Source organism: Rhipicephalus sanguineus, chromosome 6 (assembly GCF_013339695.2).
Source record: "Rhipicephalus sanguineus isolate Rsan-2018 chromosome 6, BIME_Rsan_1.4, whole genome shotgun sequence".
In the NCBI taxonomy this organism is placed as follows: Eukaryota; Metazoa; Arthropoda; class Arachnida; order Ixodida; family Ixodidae; genus Rhipicephalus; species Rhipicephalus sanguineus.
Genome location: NC_051181.1, coordinates 26,709,469 through 26,731,830, shown reverse-complemented (window position 1 = coordinate 26,731,830; position 22,362 = coordinate 26,709,469). Strand labels below are relative to the sequence as shown.

Below are 22,362 nucleotides of genomic sequence, written 5' to 3'. Positions count from 1 at the left end.
CCAACTTGTAACCCAGTTTTAGGGGCGAAGCATCTTAGGGTCATGGCGTGGCGACGCGCATCGTCGTCTGCTATTGTGACGGTCCATTTGCTTGAGCGCAAGAGAGGGCGCCACCGCCTCAGCGCTCGCCGTGTGGCGAGAGAGAGTGAACGGCGCGCGTTGGCTATGGAAACACTCCTTGTGCGATGAACGCTGTACTACCAGCTCGCAAGAAACGAGAACGCGTCCTCGCCCGCGAGAGACAACGCCGACGCAGGCAGCTTCTGCGAGCGTGTTTCTTGATTGAAAGAACCGACTGCTCGTGCTGCACAACCGGTCGTCCGCCACCCTCTATATATAGGCACTGGATCTTGACCTGCAATGTAGCGCCGATGGGAGATTTCTCTTGTGCGTATTTGAACAATAAAGATTCGCAGCGTGCACGTTAACTAAAAGCGAACTGCGGGTCTCTGTGTCTAATCTTTCTCCTGTCTCTCATTGCCCATTAGGAGTGAGTTTGCTGTGGGAAACATCGGCGCACCCTGCACGCTTCGCCCCTCCACAGGTTTCACGTTACCGGAGAAGAAACACCCTTCCCTACATGCTTCGCCCCTTCCTACTTTTCTTTCTGGGCCACCCTCATGGCATGGGAAGTACTGAAATAAATAAATAAATAAATAAATAAATAAATAAATAAATAAATAAATAAATAAATAACGAATAAATATATTGTGAGCACAATATTCACAACATGCTTCCTTCATTCTCTTCACCTGTATGTAATCATCATCACTGTGAGCGTCATCTTCGTTCTGAGCGTTGGTCAGGCGGCTCTGGTGAATAAAAGGCGTCGAGACCACAACTGTGCTGCGGTCTTTCAAAGTGGTGGAGGCTGCTTTCGATCCCCAAGTCCTCTACGGCATCGAGTTCCCCTGGAGCTTCGTTCGGGTCGCCGCTTGCTCCGCCTATCCGCTGTCATGGCCCAAGACACGCTGCCTGGTCCATCCGGCATCCCCGCCCAGCCACCCGCCCCAGCATATACCGTCACCGCCCGGCAGCGGGACCCACCTATCTTCTCCGGTCTCCCACGCGACGATGTCGAAGTATGGCTGAAGGAGTACGACATGACAAGTGTGTATAACAACTGGGACAATCCTCAAAAACTTCGCCACGTCGCATTCTATCTGTCCGACGTAGCGAAAACGTGGTTTTTTAACCACGAGGACATCTTCGCTGATTGGCCTACCTTCGCTCAGCAAATCCGGAGAATTTTTGGGACACCCAACATTCATTCTGAAGTCTCGAAGAGAAAGCTCGACGGCCGCGTACAACACCCAGGGGAGACGTACACTTCGTACATCGAAGACGTCCTTGCCCTTTGCCGCCGCGTGGACTCGGCTATGACGGAGGCTGATCGTGTTCGACACATCCTCAAAGGGATAGGCCACGTCGCGTTCAACGCTCTGGCCGTCAAAAACCCCAGCACCGTCGAGGATGTCATCACGACTTGCCAGCATCTTGACGAACTACAAGCCATCCGTTTGCACCCAGACGCCTGGGACAGCCGACCTTCTTCGAATGCGGATTTGCGTACGCTGATTCGCACTCTGATTCGCGAAGAGCTTCAAGCGCAAGGACTGTTCTGTCCGCCCGCCCCTCAGCCTCACTCCTCGGCTACTAGCCTGCGCGACATCATCAAAGAGGAGCTGTCCTCAATGGCTTGCGCTATCACGCCTGACACTCCGACGCCACCAACTCCGCCCGCGACGTATGCGCAAATCGCGGCCATGCAACCTGCTTTGGTTCAGCGCGTGCATCCTGTGCCTGCTCAGACCAACTTAGCAGCATTTGCACCACGTTCACCTGTCCCACCTGCTCCTGCATTTTACACCCCCTGGCGCTCATCTCGCCCAATATGTTATTATTGTGGCATTCGAGGCCACATCTCACGGTTTTGTCGCAAGCGCCAGCAGGACGAACGCCGCGGCTACGATGTTTACGAAAGGGATTCGACGTCCTCTCCTAACCAGTACGAGCGCCGCGCTCCAACACGTTCCTTCTCCCCGTCCTCTCCTCCCGACGCACCTCGAACCTACCGTCCAGGACGCCGCCGCTCCCCTTCTCCTCTGCGCCGCTCAACATCGCCTCTACAGCCGGTCACCCATGCCTCTGAATACCGCTCGGAAAACTAGGTAGTGCAGTTTTTGGAGGGAAAGCTGCATCGCTTGGACAAACACCAAAACCTCCAGAGGGCCCGGCCAATTTGTTATTAGTGTATGCTGAAGGGGTGCCTTTTCAAGCATTGGTGGACACGGGAGCTGCTATTTCTGTTATTCATGCGGATTTGTGTCGTCGTCTACGTAAGGTTACTACACCTTATACTGGCACTTCCTTACGTAGCGCAAACGACTTTACGATACGGCCGTCAGCACAGTGCACCGTTCGTGTTTTTATTGATGGGATCCGGCACCATATTCAATTCGCCGTATTGACTTCCTGTGCTTATATGCTAATTTTGGGATGGGACTTTCTTTCTGGTGCTTCCGCCTTCATCTCTTGTCGACAACGCCTCGTACACATGCGAGAGACTGATGATACCGACGAGGAATCTTGGTCACGCCACCGTTTACGAACCGTCCAAGATTCCGTGGTGCCACCTCGCCACGAACAAGTACTCACGGTTGCTTCAGATATCATTGACCACGGTGATGTTCTAGTCGCTCCGTCAGCCCGTTGTCTCTCCAAGGGGATTGCAATAGCGTCGAGTCTTCTTCGCTTCACCAACGGCACCGCCTGTCTCGCTGTACTCAACGTCACGAATGAGCCGATTCTTCTTCCTAAAGGCACTGTTGTCGTTTGCGGCGTGGACAGGCAACCTCTCTCTGTGGTGGCTACGAATACTGATGCGGCGCAACCACGCTCACTTACAGATACTAGTCCTGATACAGCTCTCGCCAATGCAATCAGCACGGATCTAACTCCGCCGCAAGCAGATGAGCTACTAGCGCTGTTGTCGAAGCATAAATCTTCCTTCGACATACATTCCCCTATTCTAGGACAGACTTCGGTGACAGCTCATCGCATACACACTGATGGAACTTCAATTGTCCGCCGCCGACCATACCGTGTATCTACTAGCGAACGCGAGATCATCGACAAGCACGTTACCGATATGCTCAAGCAAAATATCATCCGCCCCTCCGCAAGCCCTTGGTCCTCACCTGTCGTTCTCGTGCGCAAGAAGGACGGCTCGGTGCGATTCTGCGTTGATTACCGTGCCTTGAACAAAATAACCAGAAAAGACGTATATCCCTTGCCTCGCATTGATGATGCCTTAGATTCGTTGCAAGGAGCGGAATATTTTTCAAGCCTTGACCTGCGCTCCGGTTACTGGCAAATTCCCATGCACGAGGATGATAAGGAGAAAACTGCCTTTGCCACACCTGACGGGCTTTACGAATTTAACGTCATGCCTTTTGGGCTCTGCAATGCGCCAGCAACCTTTGAACGAATGATGGACACTGTACTGCGGGGCCTTAAGTGGAAGACATGCTTATGTTACCTTGACGACGTAGTCATATTTTCTTCAACATTCGAGCAACACTTGCAGCGCTTAGACGAAGTTCTGACGTGTTTCGCAGCTGCTGGTCTCAAGCTGAATACCAAAAAGTGCCACTTTGCAAGCAAAACCATTAAAGTACTAGGACATCTCGTCAGCAAAGACGGAATTCGGCCTGACCCCGACAAGATTGCCGCTGTTCTTCGCTTCCCCACGCCTCACCGTTCCAAAGAGCTCCGTAGCTTTCTTGGCCTCGCCTCTTACTTCCGGCGCTTCATACGCGACTTCGCCACCATTGCCGCGCCGCTTCACCAACTCCTTTCCTCGGGAACTTCATACGTATGGTCGGACGAGGGCCAAATGGCTTTTGACACGTTGAAACGTGCCCTCACGTCTGAGCCAGTGCTTTGTCATTTCGATGACACCGCGCCCACTCTCCTCCATACTGATGCCAGCGGTCATGGTGTCGGCGCTGTTCTTTTGCAACGACACGAAAGTTCGGGAGAACGTGTGATCGCATACGCAAGTCGGACCCTGACATCTGCCGAGAAAAACTACACGATCACTGAGCAGGAGTGTCTCGCCGTTGTCTGGGCCATTCAGAAATTTCGACCTTATCTCTACGGCCGCCACTTTACCGTTGTGACAGACCACCACGCTCTGTGCTGGCTGTCGACGTTAAAGAATTTGTCTGGACGTCTCGGTCGCTGGATACTTCGTCTTCAAGAATATCAATTTGACGTCACGTACAAATCCGGCAAGAAACATAACGATGCAGATGCCCTCAGCCGTTGTCCATTACCTCCATCGTCAGACATAACCGGCCTGTCGCCATCCGTGAGCGACCCCGTCAACGTGTCTTCGGCAGTTCTTTCACTCGCCGCTCTCAATGTGCTTCCTTCGTTCCGCAACGAGACGTTTGCGTCTCACCAACGCAGCGACGCTTACTGCCACTCCATTATGCAACGCCTTCACGGCTCTTCGCGCCCTCCTAACGCCCGCGCCCGTCGCCAGTTGCAGAACTTCAAGATTGAGAACTCAATCCTGTACCGCTATATCTTCCACCCCGAAGGACAGCGTTGGGTTCCCGTCGCTCCTCGCTCACTCAGAGCACAGATATTGACAGCATTTCACGACGACCCCAAGGCTGGTCATCTCGGCTTTCACAAGACCTATGAACGCATCCGCAGTCGCTTTGCTTGGCCTGGACTCTCCACCTGCGTAGCACGATACGTTGCTTCATGCTCGCTCTGCCAGCGCCGCAAACGACCCACTTCATCTCCCGCGGGACCCCTACAACCTCTTCCATGTCCTGACGCTCCATTCGAGGTCATTGGGATCGATCTCTACGGACCACTGCCAGTATCAGCAAGCGGTAAGCGATGGATTGTCACTGCAGTAGACCACTTGACAAGGTACGCCGAAACAGCTGCACTCCCTTCCGGATCAGCGGAAGATATTGCCACCTTCTTCTTGGAAGCTATATTTCTGCGACATGGCGCGCCGCGTGTGCTTTTGAGTGACCGCGGCAAGGCCTTTCTGTCGAAACTACTCGAGGACGTTCTTCACGCATGTAACACCATCCATAAGACGACTTCCAGCTACCATCCCCAGACTAATGGCCTCACAGAGCGCTTTCATCGAACTCTCTCCGATATGATCTCCATGTATATCAACGCCGACCACACAAACTGGGATACCATCTTGCCATTCGTGACCTTCGCGTACAATACCGCTACGCAGCGCACCACGGGCTACTCACCCTTCTTCCTTGTCTACGGCCGTCAACCGACATCTCCACTAGACGTCTCTTTTTTGATGTCCCCGTGGGGTCGTCGGCGTCGTCGAGCGAGCACTTAATCTCTCGCCTTGCCGCTTCTCGCCACCGCGCCCGCCTCAATACCGAGGCGAGTCAACAGGATCGGAAGGCTCGCTACGATGACTTTCACCGCGTCGTTCACTTCAATCCCGGAGATGAAGTATTGCTGTCGACTCCTACGCGAGTTCCTGGCCTATGTGATAAGTTTCAGCCACGTTTTATCGGCCCCTATGCTATCGTCAAGCAAACTTCTCCCGTGAACTATCGGGTAACTCCCGTTGTCATGCCTTCTGACAGCCGTTGCCGCGGCACAGAGGTTGTCCACGTTTCCCGCTTAAAACCATTCCTACGACGTACACAACCGTCATAAACAGCGGCCAGGTTGGCCGCTTCCGCGCGAGGGGGAAATTAGTGTGAGCACAATATTCACAACATGCTTCCTTCATTCTCTTCACCTGTATGTAATCATCATCACTGTGAGCGTCATCTTCGTTCTGAGCGTTGGTCAGGCGGCTCTGGTGAATAAAAGGCGTCGAGACCACAACTGTGCTGCGGTCTTTCAATATAATTAAATAAGTTGGAATAGCAGGTATAACATTGTTCAGTTTCTGGGTGCAACTGGCATTGTCACTCAAATATGCCTCTGAATATTCGATAATAGTTATTATTTAACTGTTGTCAGCAACAAACTTACTTAATTTTCAGTTGATGTCTCTTGTGAAATCGCTAGTTTGTGTTCATATGACACAATATACGCGCGAGTATGCTTAGTTAAACTGTTAAACAGTGCATATGCATTAAAACCCTGTAGGCTAGTATTTTGCACACTTAAGCAATCATGCAAGCGCAAAAAATATGCCTGCTGTTTTCCTTATGAGAGTAAAAAATACGTGGAAAATATAGTTTCCGAGCAAAAAAAATTTATAAGTAAGCTGCCAGGTACGGCGGACTTCAGTAATTGAGAAATCGGGGCAATTACAGATATTCAATTCTTAATCTTGCGTGAACAATCAAACACGGGAAGTATTATAGACCATTTCCCGTTCGCTCAATATGCAAAGACCAACGCAGTATACTAGTTCATGAAACAAGTATTTTCACTTGATGAGTCCTCGAAGACAGAAGCTGAACCTTTTTTATAGCCCATATTGTGCTTTATACATATGCACGCAAAGGCACGCATACGCGCGCATGCACGCGCACACACACACACACACACACACACACACACACACACACACACACACACACACACACACACACACACACAACTCTGCGTGCGGCGCCTTCGATTGCGTTTCAGCGGCATAAATATTCATGCATATACTATAAAAATATTGCAAACATCGATAAACATCGTCGCCACAAGTAAACGCAAAGCACTCGCTTCGTGCCTGCCTATCTCTGCGTGCAGCTTCGTAGATTTTTGATACTGGTGAAAAGGCGGAAGTCGGACGCACTATAGCCATTTTTGCTTCAGTGCCGGCGCCACCAAGACGCGGACATGTATCACCCAGTAACTGGATTGGTCAGTGCACTAGTGAAGCAGGAATGGACTCTGATTATGTTCAATGCTTCGTGCAGATACTCCTTTTCTCTGCACGCGTGAACTCCGACCACGCAATGCTAGCGCATGCACCAAAACTGTTTTGCTTTGTTCAGCGCACTTCAGTAAAACATTCCTGCTGTCGGCTTTTTTTTGGTGTCATATATTTAGGAATCAGTAGAATTTTACGGGTGGAACCAACCCCTTCGTGTTTACAGTGTTGTTATGGTAGTTGACACATAAGTAAATACCAGTCTTCCGCAGACGCGGTATCGCAAACACGAGATTTTTCGCGTGCAGGTGCTTGTCCTGTGTGTTCCTTCACTTGTGCTTCGTAACCTTTTGCGTTGTTTTTCCCATTTACAGATGTGTTTCACAGACAGTGGGAACTTCGGAAGCACGGCCTCGAGGCGAGCTTAAGTGAATACAAGCATCCCCCCCCACCCAAGAAATAAAGAAAAGAAAAAAAAATGCCGCCGCGTGCAACGCGTGCATGATATAGCAGATCAGGAAATGGGAGAGCGGAGGTTTAGTACCCTACATATTAACTTCCCTTTTCTCGGGTGGGGAATGGCAAGCGCTTTTCGGCTGAGAAACTTGAGCCCTTCTTGCTTAGTGCCGCGGTGTTTATGGGAGAGCAACATGGATCGCTTCAAAGGACTCGCCCTAGAGTACGGCGCTAAATAGAAGAAGGAAAGGATTCGCGGAAGGGTTCAATTTTGAAATAGGCTAGTTTCAAGCGCTTAAAAGACGCGGTCTGTTGCTTTCTGCGAACTTCAGTTTACACAGAACACCAAAGCACACGAAAAAGGCCGTCGCAGGAAGGAGCCATTAGTGAATTGATGGAGTCGTGTTGAGGAAATATGTGCGTAATGTTCATCGTCGGAAACCTAAACACGATATGGCCACGGGCGTCACGTGGAGGCCTGCAAAGCCAGCCAAGCCAAGACAGAGGCCCCTCTCAGTGTTGCGGGGGCAATGGCGGAGGGTTTTGCTTGGTGCCAAAGAACTTGCCTGCGCCTCATATTCAGAACTGAGAGCGTGTGGGTTGTGGTGACTGACAGGGCGTCCTTGATTGTTATGCGCAAACGGAATGGCACGATGGGCAATTCTCGCCCCGCTGCTGTGTATCCCGCGTGCCGGTCAGTGATGCCCTTAGTTCTTACTTACCACCATGCCTTTGCTCGCTTGGTGGTAAGGCGGGCGTGTGCCGAGCAATAGTGCCAGAACCGAGAAAAATGCGTTTTGAAACTGCCGCACTCGGTCTGCAGTTAGGCGGAGAAAGCAGCATTGTTTCAGCCGTGTTGTCTTGAAGAGCTCTGAGGGCGCCTTCAGTACCGGTCGATACAATTGAGGACATATCAGAACCCTTGGCAGAAAGGAAGGCGTCGTTTCCAATCTAAATCACGGATCTCTGGAGGCCGGAGCGGTTTCACCGCTGTGTGTGCGGTCTTACGCGGCCTGGCACGCTTGACAGGTTTTGTTCAGCTTCGCAAATCTCTGTTGATGCGTCCTAAATGAAATCATCGGTGGGATGGCTTGTCCTGTATAGAGTTACTGTATATACTACCTTTAGGTAGGAGTGTTGCGCCTCTGTGTTCCGAACTCCGCTAGCAACCATGCATTGCTGGGAAGCTGACGCTCGGGCAAATTTTTGTACTTCTCGACGCCGCCGCTGCAGCGACCTGAATTAACACTAGTCATCTCCAGTCAATGTTTATCGCCAGTCTTCGACACGCCAGGCAGGTCAGTCGGCGATGCGGTAGGCATGTCGCCTGCAAAGACGGAATGCGACTTCACCGCATAGCTGTGGTTGCTAGCCAGAACTATGCGAAACTCTGCTACCTAAAGGTAGCATATACAGTAACTCTAATCCTGTGCAGGGAATCAAATATTGGCCACGAAAACTGCTGGAGCAAGAGTGGGCGAGAAGTTTGGACTTCAGTTAAAGGTGCGGTACTAGAGGCGACTTCTCAAATATTAGATCTGTTACGGAAACTAGTAAAAAAGAAATTATTAGACCTGTCATGGAAACTTGTAAATAAAAAAAAAAACTATTGCATTTTATTTTATCGATGACAGCAATGATTTCGACTACGTTGACCTCTCCAAGCTTCGGACGCATATTACGAAAGTTGACATTTTGGAAGAAATTATGGTCCTGCTCAAGAACCTTACGCAGGTGATTCGACTGTAACATTAGTTCTACCAAAATGTCAAACGTGAAAATTACGCACTCACCTTGCGCTTGCAGTGCTCTCGAAGTTGCTGCTCAGTGATCTTGTCTCGCGTGCCAGGTGCCAGCCGCACCAAGGCACACAGTTCCTCGCCCAGCCTCTCGTCCGGAACACCGACCACGCTCGCCTCTTCCACAGACTCGTGCTCTGTGATGCACGCAGATTACTGCTTATTCAGCAAAATTATCTCGCAGGTAGACATTTGCAAATATGAAAGATCATTTGCTCAAACCATGCACCTTTTTAAACGCCGGCTCTTCCGCCAATGTTATTTGAACAGCAAAGAAAGAATCAGCGTGGGTTGGCCTATAGTCACTATTCTTTAGAGCAGTGCTTCTCAACCATGGATGTTTCAGGGACCCCTTGTACCGGTGGAAGTCATGAGGGACTCCTAGCAGTGAGGAAAGTGGGGGGTAGGTCATAATTTAACCCAACGTGCAGCGTGAAATAGGTGCCTTTTATTTCTCCTTGGCAAAGAATCGTCAAGCTAAACTACCGCACCGATTCGATCTCAACAGCTTGTCAATAAGTTGCGCGGTCTGCAGCCACATTCACCCTGTTTCTAGCTATGTTTGCTCTTGAGATATGGAAGCCTAGAGAAAGTATCATCGCGAGCTTATGTCGTAGAAACTTCAACAAAAGCTTTACAGCCATCTCATGAAGGAGAAGCATAAGTCAGCTCTGACCACTAGTCCGTGCTGTGATAACTGTGGCAGCATAGAGACAGTAGAGCACATATTACTGGACTGCTCCGCGTGCCGCGATGAGAGAGCATTGTTTGCGAGACAAATGGACATGATTTGTCACGATCACTTAACGTTGCACAACATATTAGGCCCAGTGTCCGGCACTTCTTAACAGCTACGGGTTTTACAGTCCCTCTTTAATTACTTGTCAAACATTGGCCTAGTAGGAAAGCTTTAATAATTGCATGATTATTTCATACAGCAAAGGCTTCACTTACCTGACACACTCGTTGTAAATATTTCTATCAGGTTCACTTGCGCATTTCATTTTTTTATATTCCTTCTTTTTATTATTATTTCCTTCCCTCTCTTCTTTAGTCTGTCAATCCTGTTCCCCATCCCTACACAGAGTAGCATGCCAGCGGTATACTGACGCCGCCAAAAATCTCTGTTTTTCCAATAAAGAGTCTCTATATTTGCCGCAGTGAAGAAATGTTATGCGGTGAAGGAGAAGAAAGGAAATTAATGAAAGGCAGGGAGGTCAACCAGACGCGCGTCCGGTTTGCTACCCTACACTGGGGGAGAGAGATGAATGGAATAACAGAAATGGGAAAGAAAGCACTGCCATGGTACATATGCGCCTGTCCACTGCACGCCTACAAGTGGTCCCTTAAACCGGTCGATTTTAAAAACACTAGCATTGCTCGCGTCGCTTTGATGGCCTGCGACGCGTAAAGCCACGATCCGAGGATCTTCTCTTCGGAAAACGGTCTGTCGTCTAGCTTGTTCAGCGCATTACGTAGGACATTTCGTTCGTTCACAAAACGTTCACAGAAACACAGTAGATGTTCTATTGTTTCGTCGCTATTGCACGAGTTGCATCTGGAGGTGTCTGCCGTTCCTAAGCGAAAAGAGAACGCCTTAGTGAAAGCTACCCCTAACCAAGGGCCGCACAGTAAAGTTGCGTCACGGCGGGAGAGCTGCGATGGAACTTCGAGCTTCCTAGATGGTGAAGCATACCAAAAATCAGAAGGGGCACCTCCAAAAACGTCTTTTTCTTTAGGATTGCTTTTGCGGGCCCCCATTTGAGATCCACTCCTTTCGAGGATAGAAAGGCGTAGCCTGGGGAGGGGCGATGTGAGCCTTCCATGAAGTTATTACACATTGCATGTATATCTACAGTGAAACCCTACTATATCGAACTCGGGTAAATTGAACTATCCTTTATATGGAACTATTTTCGAACACGACGATGTTTTAACGTGAATTCCTAGGAAAATTTACGGCTACATTGAACAAAAATAGCCGGAACACTTGATATATCGAATATTAGCAAAGCGATACGTCGCAACAAGTTGGCTTTCCCTCACAAATATGTCGGCTTTTCCTCTCGGAGGGGGACTTTCCGGCATGCATTTGGGAGACTGAGTGGTTTTATTGGGAGGTCGTTACGCAGAGCGAGTAGAAACCCTCACTTGCTATCGCGTGCTTTCTCCCATGATTCGTCGTCGTCGCGGCCGTCGTGCGGGTTCGCTTCTCAACTCCTTTTGTTGACGCAATGGCTGCCGTAAAAGGGAAGAACGTGGCTCTTCTCCGCGTAGCTGGCGATAACCAACACGGTCTAACGTACAGAAAAGAAGTTTGACGAGGCCGCTGCGCACAGCATCCCCAGAAGCATGTCTATTATGATATTGCAAAACAACGCCAACATTAGTGGCAAGGCAGTCGACGCTTCAGGCGCGCGATGAGCACGTACAGCTGCTTTTGAAGATGTTCAGTCACTCTTTACATCGATACCGCATTTCCTCGCCTACAAGTCGCTCCTGCATGTTACCTGCACACCCAACTACAAACAGCTGAAAAATAAAAAAACCAAAAAGCTTCCCCGCGTATTGCCGTTAGCCGCCTTCCTTGCTTTATTGTGAGGCAGTGCAAAATTCGCAGCACCGAAATTCGCGTCGCAAATACTGTAAGTCCTGTAAACACGTAAGTAGGCAAAGCCCCTTCTTTTGTCCTGACTACGGGCAACGCCTGGTATTGTCGGGAAAATTAATGAAGTAAAATAAGTAAATAATAAAGAGCTTTATATGGAATTATACGATATATTGAGCTCATTCCCGTTTTTTAGCGAGTTCGATATATCGTTCGACTGTACCCGCGCGCACACATACAAACTCTGGCACACAAAGAGGTCGAATCCTACCTTCTTCCCCCTCCGAAACAATGATCTGCCTCGCGAACGCATAGAAGGGCCCTTTGGCGAGGCTTCAACTTTGACGTTGATGTGGTGAGAATTAAACAAAGCTCATAATATTTTCATAACCGTGTCAGGTGGAGCCAGTGAAATGCCACCCGGAAGCTACTGTAGGGTGTTTTAGGAAGAGCCATGCAACATTTTTTTAAATGCGAAGCATTTCTTAGCGAACCTCTGGCACTTTGAGCGTTTCTATCTACGTATCTATCTATCTATCTATCTATCTATCTATCTATCTATCTATCTATCTATCTATCTATCTATCTATCTATCTATCTATCTATCTATCTATCTATCTATCTATCTATCTATCTATCTATCTATCTATCTATCTATCTATCTATCTAGCCGCCTACGTCTGGGTGCTCTCATGATCGCCTCCTTTACTTGGTGTAGACCAAAATTTGCATGGGAGGGTAAGAGGATTTGACGAATATGACTGCCGGGTCATGACATGAATAACGTTAAAATCTTGTCGCGTACGTCGTCAAACCCTTTCCACTAGACACGTGTGGCGCATACCCGTTTACCACGGGCCGCGGTGTACGGGTATGCGCCACAGGTGATAGTTTATATCTACCCAGGAGCGGCGAGAACAGACATACGGTACGGTACGAAGAACTTTATTTAAAGATCCGGAGAAGTGCCACCCCTTAGGGTGACACCGCGGGCCGCTCCCACGTGGGGACAGTTAGATCTAGCCTAACCGCCGCATCGCAGGCTCTCACGACAGCCGAAAGTTGTTGCTGATATTCCGAGCTCTTGAGGGCCGAGCTCCATTTCTGCTCTGTGAGGTCCTTATCCCCACGTAACGAGGGGCACCGCCAAAGCATGTGCTCTAAATCGCACGTTCCCCCGCAACCAGGGCATTGCGAGCTGAAGTCACTTGGGAATAGACAGTGCATGAAAGCAAGATTCGGATAAGAATTAGTTTGAAGCATCCTAAGGGTCATCGCCTGTGGTCTCGTGAGCTTTTTGTGTGGTGGAGGAAATACTCTTCTTTCCAGATAAAAATGCTTCGTGAATTCATTAAATGTGAATAAAGTGTCTCGGAACTCTTGAACCCTGCTCTGTGACAAGGCTTCTCCTCCCGCGCGGAGAGTTAGTACGCGCGCTTGGGAGTGGGCGATGTCGTTGAGGTTGGTGAGCGAGTCCAAAGTTTGACCTAGGTGTGCCGGGAACCAAATGATTGTGTGCATAGTTATGGTCCGGTTCTTGAGAACGTCATGTGCCTCTTTCGCTATGGATCCCGAGGCAAACGCCCTGACTGCCTGTTATCATCAGATTTGCGTCCTGTTATCATCCAAGAGTGCCAAAGCAATAGCAACCTGCTCTGCTTTAGAAGAAGTGGTCCCAGTCAGGGAGGCCGACGAGATTATTTCACCTCTGTTATCTATTGCGACCACGGCATAGTGAGATGAGCGACCATATTGTGCCGCATCTACGAAGCAGACCGATTGAGGATCATCTTTGATCTTCTTCAGGATCGCAATCGCTCTTGCTCTACGCCTTCCCTCATTGTGCTGCGGATGCATATTGCGAGGGATCAGTGCGACAAGAATATTTTCTCTTTGCTCCTCGATGATTGGATGGCTTCTCTCCTCTGCCAGCACTGGATTGAGGCCCAGAATGGCTAAGATTCTTCTCCCTGCCAAAGAGCAGGATAGTCGAGCAAGCTGGGCTGATTCTTGTGCTTCGATGATTTCATCCAGCGTATTGTGCACACCTAATTGAGAAAGGCGTTCTGTGCTAGCCGTCATAGGAATGCCTAGCACCCTTTTGATGCTTTTCCGAATGAGGGTGTTGAGCTTCTTTTTCTCGAAGTTGTGCCAGGTGTGCATGGCCGCTACGTTGATGATGTGGCTCATGAGAAAGGCATGGAAAATCCGGAGTAAATTGTCTTCTTTCAGGCCTCCTCTTCTATTAGACACCCTAGTAATGAGTCTGATGACCATTTCCGTTTTCTTTGTAATCCTATCTAACGTAAGCCTATTGGATCCATTGGATTCGATAACCATGCCCAACATGCGTATGGACTCGACTCTAGGAATGAGGTTTCCATCACGTGTGGTTAGCCTGATACCGACATCTGCGAGTGGCTTCCATCCCCTGGGCTTGGGACCTCGACTGATTGGTCTATAAAGGAGTAATTCGGACTTACTGGGGGAACATTTTAGTCCCGTGTTTTCCAGGTATGATTCAACCTCATTGGCTGCCGATTGGAGACTCGCCTCAACATCTCCTTCACATCCCTTGGTGCACCATATAGTTATGTCATCTGCATAGATTGTATGACTAACACCGTCTATAGCAGAGAGCTTTTCCGAAAGACCTCTCATTGCTATGTTAAACAATAGCGGTGAAACGACCGCTCCCTGCGGTGTTCCTCTAGGGCCAAGCTCGAAAGCCTCTGTTGTTAGGTCTCCAATTTTAAGTGTCGCTTTCCGCCCCTTGAGAAAGGAGCTGATGTAACCGTGAAAGGATGCGCCCAAATTGAGATCCAATATGGCATTCAGAATGTGTGCGTGAGACACGTTGTCAAAAGCTTTTTCCAAATCTAAACCCTGAATAGCCCGGACGTCTCTGGTTGGATTGTCGATTATTTGACACTTGATGAGCTTCATCGCATCCTGCGTCGACAAAGCCGGACGGAAGCCAACCATGTTGTATGGAAATAAATTGCTCTTCTCGACATGGTCCGAAATGCGTTTGTGAATGACGTGCTCTGCAACCTTCCCCACGCATGACGTGAGGGAGATGGGTCGAAGGTTTGCGAGGCCTGGGGGTTTTCCCGGCTTCGGAATGAGTATCACCGATGCGGACTTTCAGGTCTCTGGAACCAAGCCCTGTTTCCAGACCCGATTTATCTCTTCAGTGAGATACTCAATGGAGTCGTCGTCCAGGTTCCTGAGAGCCCTGTTGGAAATTCCGTCCGGACCAGAGGCAGACCTTCCATTTAGACTATGTAATACTACCCTGACTTCGCTGGTGCTGAATGGTTCGTCAAGTGTTGGATTCGGCTCGCCCTTGTACGTAGGATAGTCCGTCGGACGCACGCTACCAACCGGAAGATATCTGTTTGCCAACTTATCCGCAATGACGCCCGTGGGTTCCGACCGCTTCGCTTCATGAAGGACCTTTTCTATTGCGTGCCTCTGATTAGACTTAGAATTCGTGTCATCTAGGAGGTGTTTGAGCAAGTTCCATTTTCCTCCGACTCTCATCTGACCATCCAAAGAGTTACAGAGTTCGTCCCATTGCTGCTTAGCTAGTACCTGACAATGCTCTTCAATGGTCCCGTTCAGTTCTGAAATCTTTTTTCGAAGCTTCCGATTGAGCCTCTGCCCTTTCCATCGGTCGAGGAGTGACTTTTTAGCCTCCAGAAGATGCGCCAACCGGCTGTCCATCCTGTCGACTTCGAGGTCGGTCTGGATTGACTTCGTGGCTGCCTTGACGTCCTCTTTTAATTGTTCAGACCATCGGTCCGAATCAGGAGGTGAGTGTTGGGACTGCCCACGCTTTTCTCGGAGTGTTCGAAACAGGTCCCAGTCTGTGACGGTAAAGCTTCTCAGTCTTTTCGTCTCCACAAACATGCTAGTGGCTAAGATATGGTAATCGCTGCCAAGATCTGTCAATAAGTTTGACCAGGTCATCGAATCGACATTTTTGACAAATGTAAGATCCGGCACAGAGTCTCTAGAGCACGAATTGCCAATTCTAGTTGGGAAAGCCGGATCAGTGATTAAAGTGAGGTTATGATTGGCTGCACTTTGCCATAGGTCGATGCCTTTGTGAGTATTCTGCGGATATCCCCACGCCCGATGCGGCGTATTGAAGTCCCCAGCTATGATTAGAGGGGAATTCCTTGCTTTACTAGCCGCTCTGGCAATGATCGCTGCGAATCTCTGCCTGAGATCCGAAGGCGTACTGTATATATTGAGTACGAAAATGCTGTCCTTGTTTAGATTACCGGGTATAATTTCTATTAGGGAGTACTCTACTTTCCTTACGGGATCGTTAATGCTGTGAGAGATAAAAGTGCTTCTATTGGTTACAAGCGTGCTGATGCCCCTTTTCTCTTTATCGTGAATCGTGTACGCCTTGTAGCCCGGTAGTGAGACCGAGTCTGTGAGCGTTTCTTGTAGAAGAATGACATGTGGTTTTTCCTCATGCGAGCGGATGAACTGCTGAAGGACATTCCTCTTGCGCTGGAATCCCCTACAGTTCCACTGCCAAATTCTAATCGGCTTGTGGTTTGCTGCCATGATTATGGTTGAAGGCTAGCTGGTCGTAGAAGATGCCGCGAGATGCAGCCGCTGTCTGTTCGGCCGAGGCGGAACTAGTCTTTTTTCCTTTAGTAGGATCTGGGGTTTGACTCATATGGAATACATGCTTCTCAAGCTCGTCATGTCGGAGACTCAGTGAACTGAAACCTTCCACGAGACCATCAAGCGTAGCCTTGATTTCTCCAATCGTGATGCTGAGTGACTCAATGGCGTCTTTGATTTCCGATTTGGCCTTCATAGCTGAGCTGCTACACGCTGAATCTACAATGGCTCGCTTTTTGGCGGGGCGTTCGCTAGATGCTTCTTCAACTGGGACTTCCATGGGAGCCTCATCCTCTGCGTACTCAAGGGGCGCGGGAGGTTGTACCGGATTATGTTTTGTAGCGTTCCCAAGTTCAGCGATTTCGGCTCTGAGTTGCTGCATCTCTCTTTTCAGCAGTGCATTTTCTTTCTCGAGCTGCGCTACTCTAGTATTGCTATGCTCTGGCGGTGTGCCCCCCGTTATCTTTTTGGTTTGTCCCTTGACTCGATCGGCCCAAGTGGGACCAGTGCCTTGCCCTGCCGGTTCCTGGATGCTGACGCTGAGCTTGCGGGACCGAGAACTGGAACGGCCGATGGACCTGGATCTGCTCCTGGATGGCGATCGTCCATTCGAACGAGAGTCTGGTTTGTAGCCCTTCCGGCCCCGGGAGACGGATCGCCCCTTGTCCTTAGAGGAAGCCCTGTCCGGGCTCGGGCTGTTATCTTCCGCCAGCACCCGGTAGCGATTGCCTCTGGTCTCCGAACTTCGGGACCTCCTGCTGGTGGCCGACTTGGGTGGGAGAGGTTCTGCTCCAGTGGAGTCGTGGGCTTCTTGGGATTTCTGGTAGCGCCGAGCTCTTCTTCTTTGCCGTACGACGTATGGAACTTGAAATCTTCGCTTGCAATCCTTGCCCGCAGTGAGGTGATTACCCCCGCAAAGCGCACATTTCGGGGAGCAGTTGTGCTGATCGTCCGGGTTGCTGGTGCCACAACCTGGCATATCCCGTCCTCCGGAGATGGGCAAACATCGGCTCGGTGGCCCAATCTGCCGCATTCATAGCAAATGTCAGTCTGCCTCCGGTATAGCGAGCACTTCACTAGGCTAGGCCCACACTTTACATATTCCGGCACCTTAAGTCCGTCAAAAAGCACTATCACAGAGCTTGTACTCTTTATTCTTCTACCTCCTATGACAGTAGGGTTCCTCGGTTGGACGATGAGTCTCGTGAGTTCATCTTGGTCGAGGGTAGGATCGATATCTCGAATCACTCCCTTGCTCGTGTTGTTTGGAGCTGCCATGTAGGCATTAACCTCATAAGTCACATTGTCAATGATCAAAGAAGCCACTGTGTTGTAGGCCTTAGCATTCCTCTCAGAAGGTGTACTAGCCACCATAACGTTCTGAATCATATTCGGGCAGATGACATCCTCCTCCACCTCTCCGGATGTTAGTCCTGCCGCCGCAATGAGGGCCTGTGCGATCTTGAAATGGCCAGTCTTCTTGATATCCAGGCCACCCCGTGGACGAACGATGACCCTAAAGTGCTCCGTCGGTAGCCTAGGGAGCCTAGAGGCCGCGGTGAGTCGTTTCCTGACACTGGCCGGAGCCGCTCCCTTGTTTACGCGCCGTGGAACATTGCAGGGCTGTAATGTCTGGCGTGACGATGTCGATTTTCTCCTTGAAAATGCTGTAATCCATCCCGCACTTTCGCTGATCTCCGCGGGCCCGATATCCTCCCCTTCAACAGTGACTTGCATAGCCGTAGCCATCTTCTAAAAGCTGAGAAATGCCGCGAAGGCACCACCGCCAAACCACCGTCGAGAGGCTAGGCCGGTGTAGCGTTAGGCCTAGCAGCGCGGCGGCGCAGTCAGACTTCTCAAATTCTGGAAAAGGCCACCCACCATAAAAATCAGGCGTCGATGGATTTCGCTTGATGTTAGGCGTCGAATGGACCAGTTCTGTCAGGGATTAAAGGTGACTTGCGGGCCGAAAACATTTAAGAAAACAGAAGCCGATGTGTCGATGTGTGCACTCGTCAGCTTCTTCTTCTCAATGACATTGTTAACTTAAATGCTAGAGCGTTAAGGAAAACCAACACAGGCAGCGTTGACTCAACGAATGCAAAGAATGAAAATTAGGATTCCAGCAGGAATCGAACCCAAGCATTCTGCGTTGCAATCAGGTATTCTACCACTGAGCCACGCCAGATCTATAAATTGCTTTGGAAAAACAGCCTATGCAGATGTAATATCGGTGCAACGTCAATTGTGGTTGTGCTGCTGGCTATCTAATTTTACAAGAAAGCATTAAACACTACATGATACTCCTACGATGTCTACTCCTACGATACAGGCGTGATATCAGATTAACGTCTGTAGTTCCAGTGTTGGCTCCGCTTTTATAGCAGTCTAATAAACATTACGTTTGTATTCCTATGATTCAGCAAGCTATATTGACGAGTTGCTCGACCCCGGAGGGATACATTAACGAAAGTTACATATGATATCCACATCACTGCACCGTAAAGTGCACTTAGTCAGCCAGAATGACGCAGTGTCCTCTTCATTTCTTTCGAGGCTGGGCGATGGCCTCATGCTGATCGAGGATGATGCCAGATTGATTGACAGCCGCTTTGTAGACTAGGCTACGTAGGCCACATACGCCCAGGTAGTCTAAAAGTACGACAAACACCATCCACTGATGTTGGTCTACGTAGCATTATCCAGGCCTACCAGCCTCGACGGAGTATACCTCACCAACGCGAAGGGTGGCTTCAGGTTCCGACATGTCGCCGGCTCTGTCGACAGACAACTTGTCGACGAAATGACCGAGGCATCCACGAATTCCAACAGCTCTATACTATACCACACAACGTTACTCCTCGTCACCACAATCACGACCGGATCCTATAACATGTCATGACCAGCTGCTGGTGCTCACTGATCACGGTGATGATGCCCTTGTTCAATAACTGTCAAGAACTTCTTGCACACATGCACACGGGTTCGTGAAACGTGCGTGCGTACTCGGGACACGTATAAGCACTACATATCACATTACCGCTTCTGGTGTTGGTAATACCCACGTCGCCATTGGCAGCGTTACCCAACCGTAAACAACTGGTTATATAAAACATATGCGGCTCTTCAACACATATAAGTGTGCGTATAAAATTTATACAAATCTTTAGCGTAATTTTGTAACGTGTCGCTCAGTAAAAAAAGTTACGCCACAGTCACCTACCCGCCGCATGCTTCGCATAACATCGACTTCCACGGTACGTGGGATCTGCCGAATTTTTTTCAGCATGGTCAGAAAACGAAGCCGATCATAAACAGAGGCTCCTGAGAACACGCGAGCCAAACAGCATAGCGCAACACGCGGCTAGGGATGTACAATCAATTCGAAAAGCCGTCTAGAAATCGTTTCCTCCTTGTGATGTTCTACAAGCGACGCACTGCCGCTCCCGGCAAAAAGGCGTGCCGCCACTCCGGGAGTCGCAAGCACCGGCTCCGTTCACTCAGCCGCGCGGCCAGAGCGAAAGGGATTTTGGGTTACGTCTTCCCCTTCACGAAGGACGCAGCGCACGGACAGCGCCGTTTGCATATCAAGTAGTTCGTACCCAGCAGCCGAGCGGTGTAAGAACCACACCTTTCTTTCTGTAAAAAAGAATGGAAAATAAATATTGATTTGATTTGATTTGAATCCACACAAACCCCGCGACATAACACTCTTCTCTCGACAAATGATGCCATAAACCCAAATGACCGTGCCATAAACCCAAAGTTCACGGCCATTGGATGATTTGAGCATCGTGAGCTGCATAGTTATCGTGGCCGCCGCGGTATGTCGCCATGTGCCCATGCGCGCGCTCGCGATCACACTGAATGTAAGCCTTGTGTTTCAAGAAAAAGAAAGAAAAGAAAGTGTTCAAGATGATGACGCGCGCTGACGAAGGGACGCATATTTTTGCCCCCTTGTAATCGCCCTCCCAGCGTAGCCGTCAGCGCGCTCGCTAGTACGTACCAGGGCTGGGCAGTATCGCGATAGTATTTCAGAGGTACTTTTGAGTATCTGTATTTCTGTATCGAGATACATTTGAAGAATGTATTTGTATCTCAGTAGTGAAATACATTTACGATGTATCGCCTGTATCGCGATACTATGCAGAACACGGGTATCTCGTTACATTGCCTTTTTGTGTCGGAAATGAGTTGAGGCGTGTTTCCAATGGGGGAATGGCGTTTGTTTTTCTTTTTTGTGTCTAGACAAGCAAAGGCGCGCCGCCGGTCGCCGACAGATAGGGCGGCGATGGTTTCACCTCAAGCACAGAATGGTCCATGTGGTAAAGCGCACCACGCCGCAGACGGCAGAATCGCAGGGGCATTGTTGTCGGCTTCTGCCGACGAAAGTCGCTGTCTCTCAGGGTCAGTGCAGCACGCCTAATTTTTTTCGGGTGGCAAGCCATTCCTTCGCGACCCCCCGCGCGGATACGGCCTTGGAACAGGCTTTGCAATGCTTCGCGTGCGTTCAGTTCTCAAAGCGGCGGCACTTCGAAAAGCAGTCCCCGTAGTCGCGGCGGAAGTGACTAGAAGATGGCTATCTTTGATGCGCTTTCAGCCACCTCTCCAATGTCAGGGTGCGTTCCTAATTGATTACATGCGTGAAACGGTCGTTGTGGTAGCACGCTCCCCCACCGCCGGAGCCGACTTTGCCTGCTGCGGCTTTCTGAAATGGGTGCTGGTAGCGTCGGTGGTGGTGACAGCTTCATTGAAGCCGACAGGGTCAGACGGCTTAGGATTCCGAAGATGGGGATGGACTTCGGTTTCTGAACAGTCAGAACAACCCAAGTGAGGGCGGAAACGTTTCGGTATCTAGATGACCCGAGAAGAGATATCGCCACGCTGCAGGGCAATCCGGCTATGAAGGCATATTTATTCACTATAACACGAATTTGTGCTCACCTTCAGCGGTAGACCGACTTTTTTTCTTTCGTGAGTCTTGTGCAGAGGCTGAACCGACGCTATTAGAGGACAGCCTATTTGAGATGCTCACACAGCAACCTTCTCAGCAAAGCAGAATTTATGTGCAAAATAATTGTATACTTTTTCTCGGTTCACTGGCGTTCATTAGTGATTCGAGTGATTTGCTTAAAGTGTGCTATTTCTAGCATAGCTAGCCAATTATGTCCATTTCGGTGTCCAATCCTTGTTACTGTTGCTGTGAAATAGTGTATTTTTATTGCAATTGATACTTCTAATCTAATGTGTACGTTGTTGTTTTTTTTGTCCTATCATCGCTCCATGTACTACAACCTTGTAACGCGTTCGGTTTGTTTCGCTGTCTGCCAGGCTCTGCCACTCAAGCCACCAATTGGCTTTGGCAGGCCTAGCCACATGTACTGCTTTATTTGAAGAAATAAAAGGCATTATTATTATTATTATTAATTATGTCATTATTACTAATTATGTACTTTGTCTACCCCCTCCCCTGCAATATCAATGGCGCTGAGGGTACTGTAATAAATATATAAATGAGCTGAACGTTTCGATGCGCTGTAACTTTAATTACAACATTATGCTGCACTGTCTTTGCGTAGTATGAGCATCCTTCAAATAAAAAAAGTATTCCAGTATCTGTGTCGCTGTAACTGTATTCCGGAATACCTTTTTCGTCTTATTGCAAAAGTATCTCCGAAATATCCCGTTACGTTAAAGGCAAATGTATCTCAGTATCTGTATTTTAGGCTTCCAGTTCATGTTTTTCGATATCTGTATTCCGGAATACTTTTACGAATATCTCTGCCCAGCCCTGGTACGTACAGAGAGAGAAGGCGCCTTAAGCGTGAGACAAATCCCTGTAACTACGCTCGTGCTTGACGGATTCTAAAAATGTTTGCGGCAGTCGATTCGTGAGGCAATAAACCCTTTTTTAATAAAGCCATTCGACGCTTACTTGTAAAAGTGTTACAGGC

General features: G+C 49.3%; 1 protein-coding gene across 1 annotated transcript in view; it reads right to left on the bottom strand.

The window, feature by feature from the left end:
• The window catches only part of LOC119397145 (medium-chain acyl-CoA ligase ACSF2, mitochondrial), a 168,559-nt gene that overhangs the window by 1,741 nt on the left and 144,456 nt on the right, over window positions 1–22,362 (bottom strand). Inside the window, exon 12 of the mRNA XM_049416726.1 lies at window positions 9,145–9,287. Within this exon, the coding sequence (XP_049272683.1) occupies window positions 9,145–9,287 (143 nt within the window). The remainder of the gene's footprint in view (window positions 1–9,144; window positions 9,288–22,362) is intronic.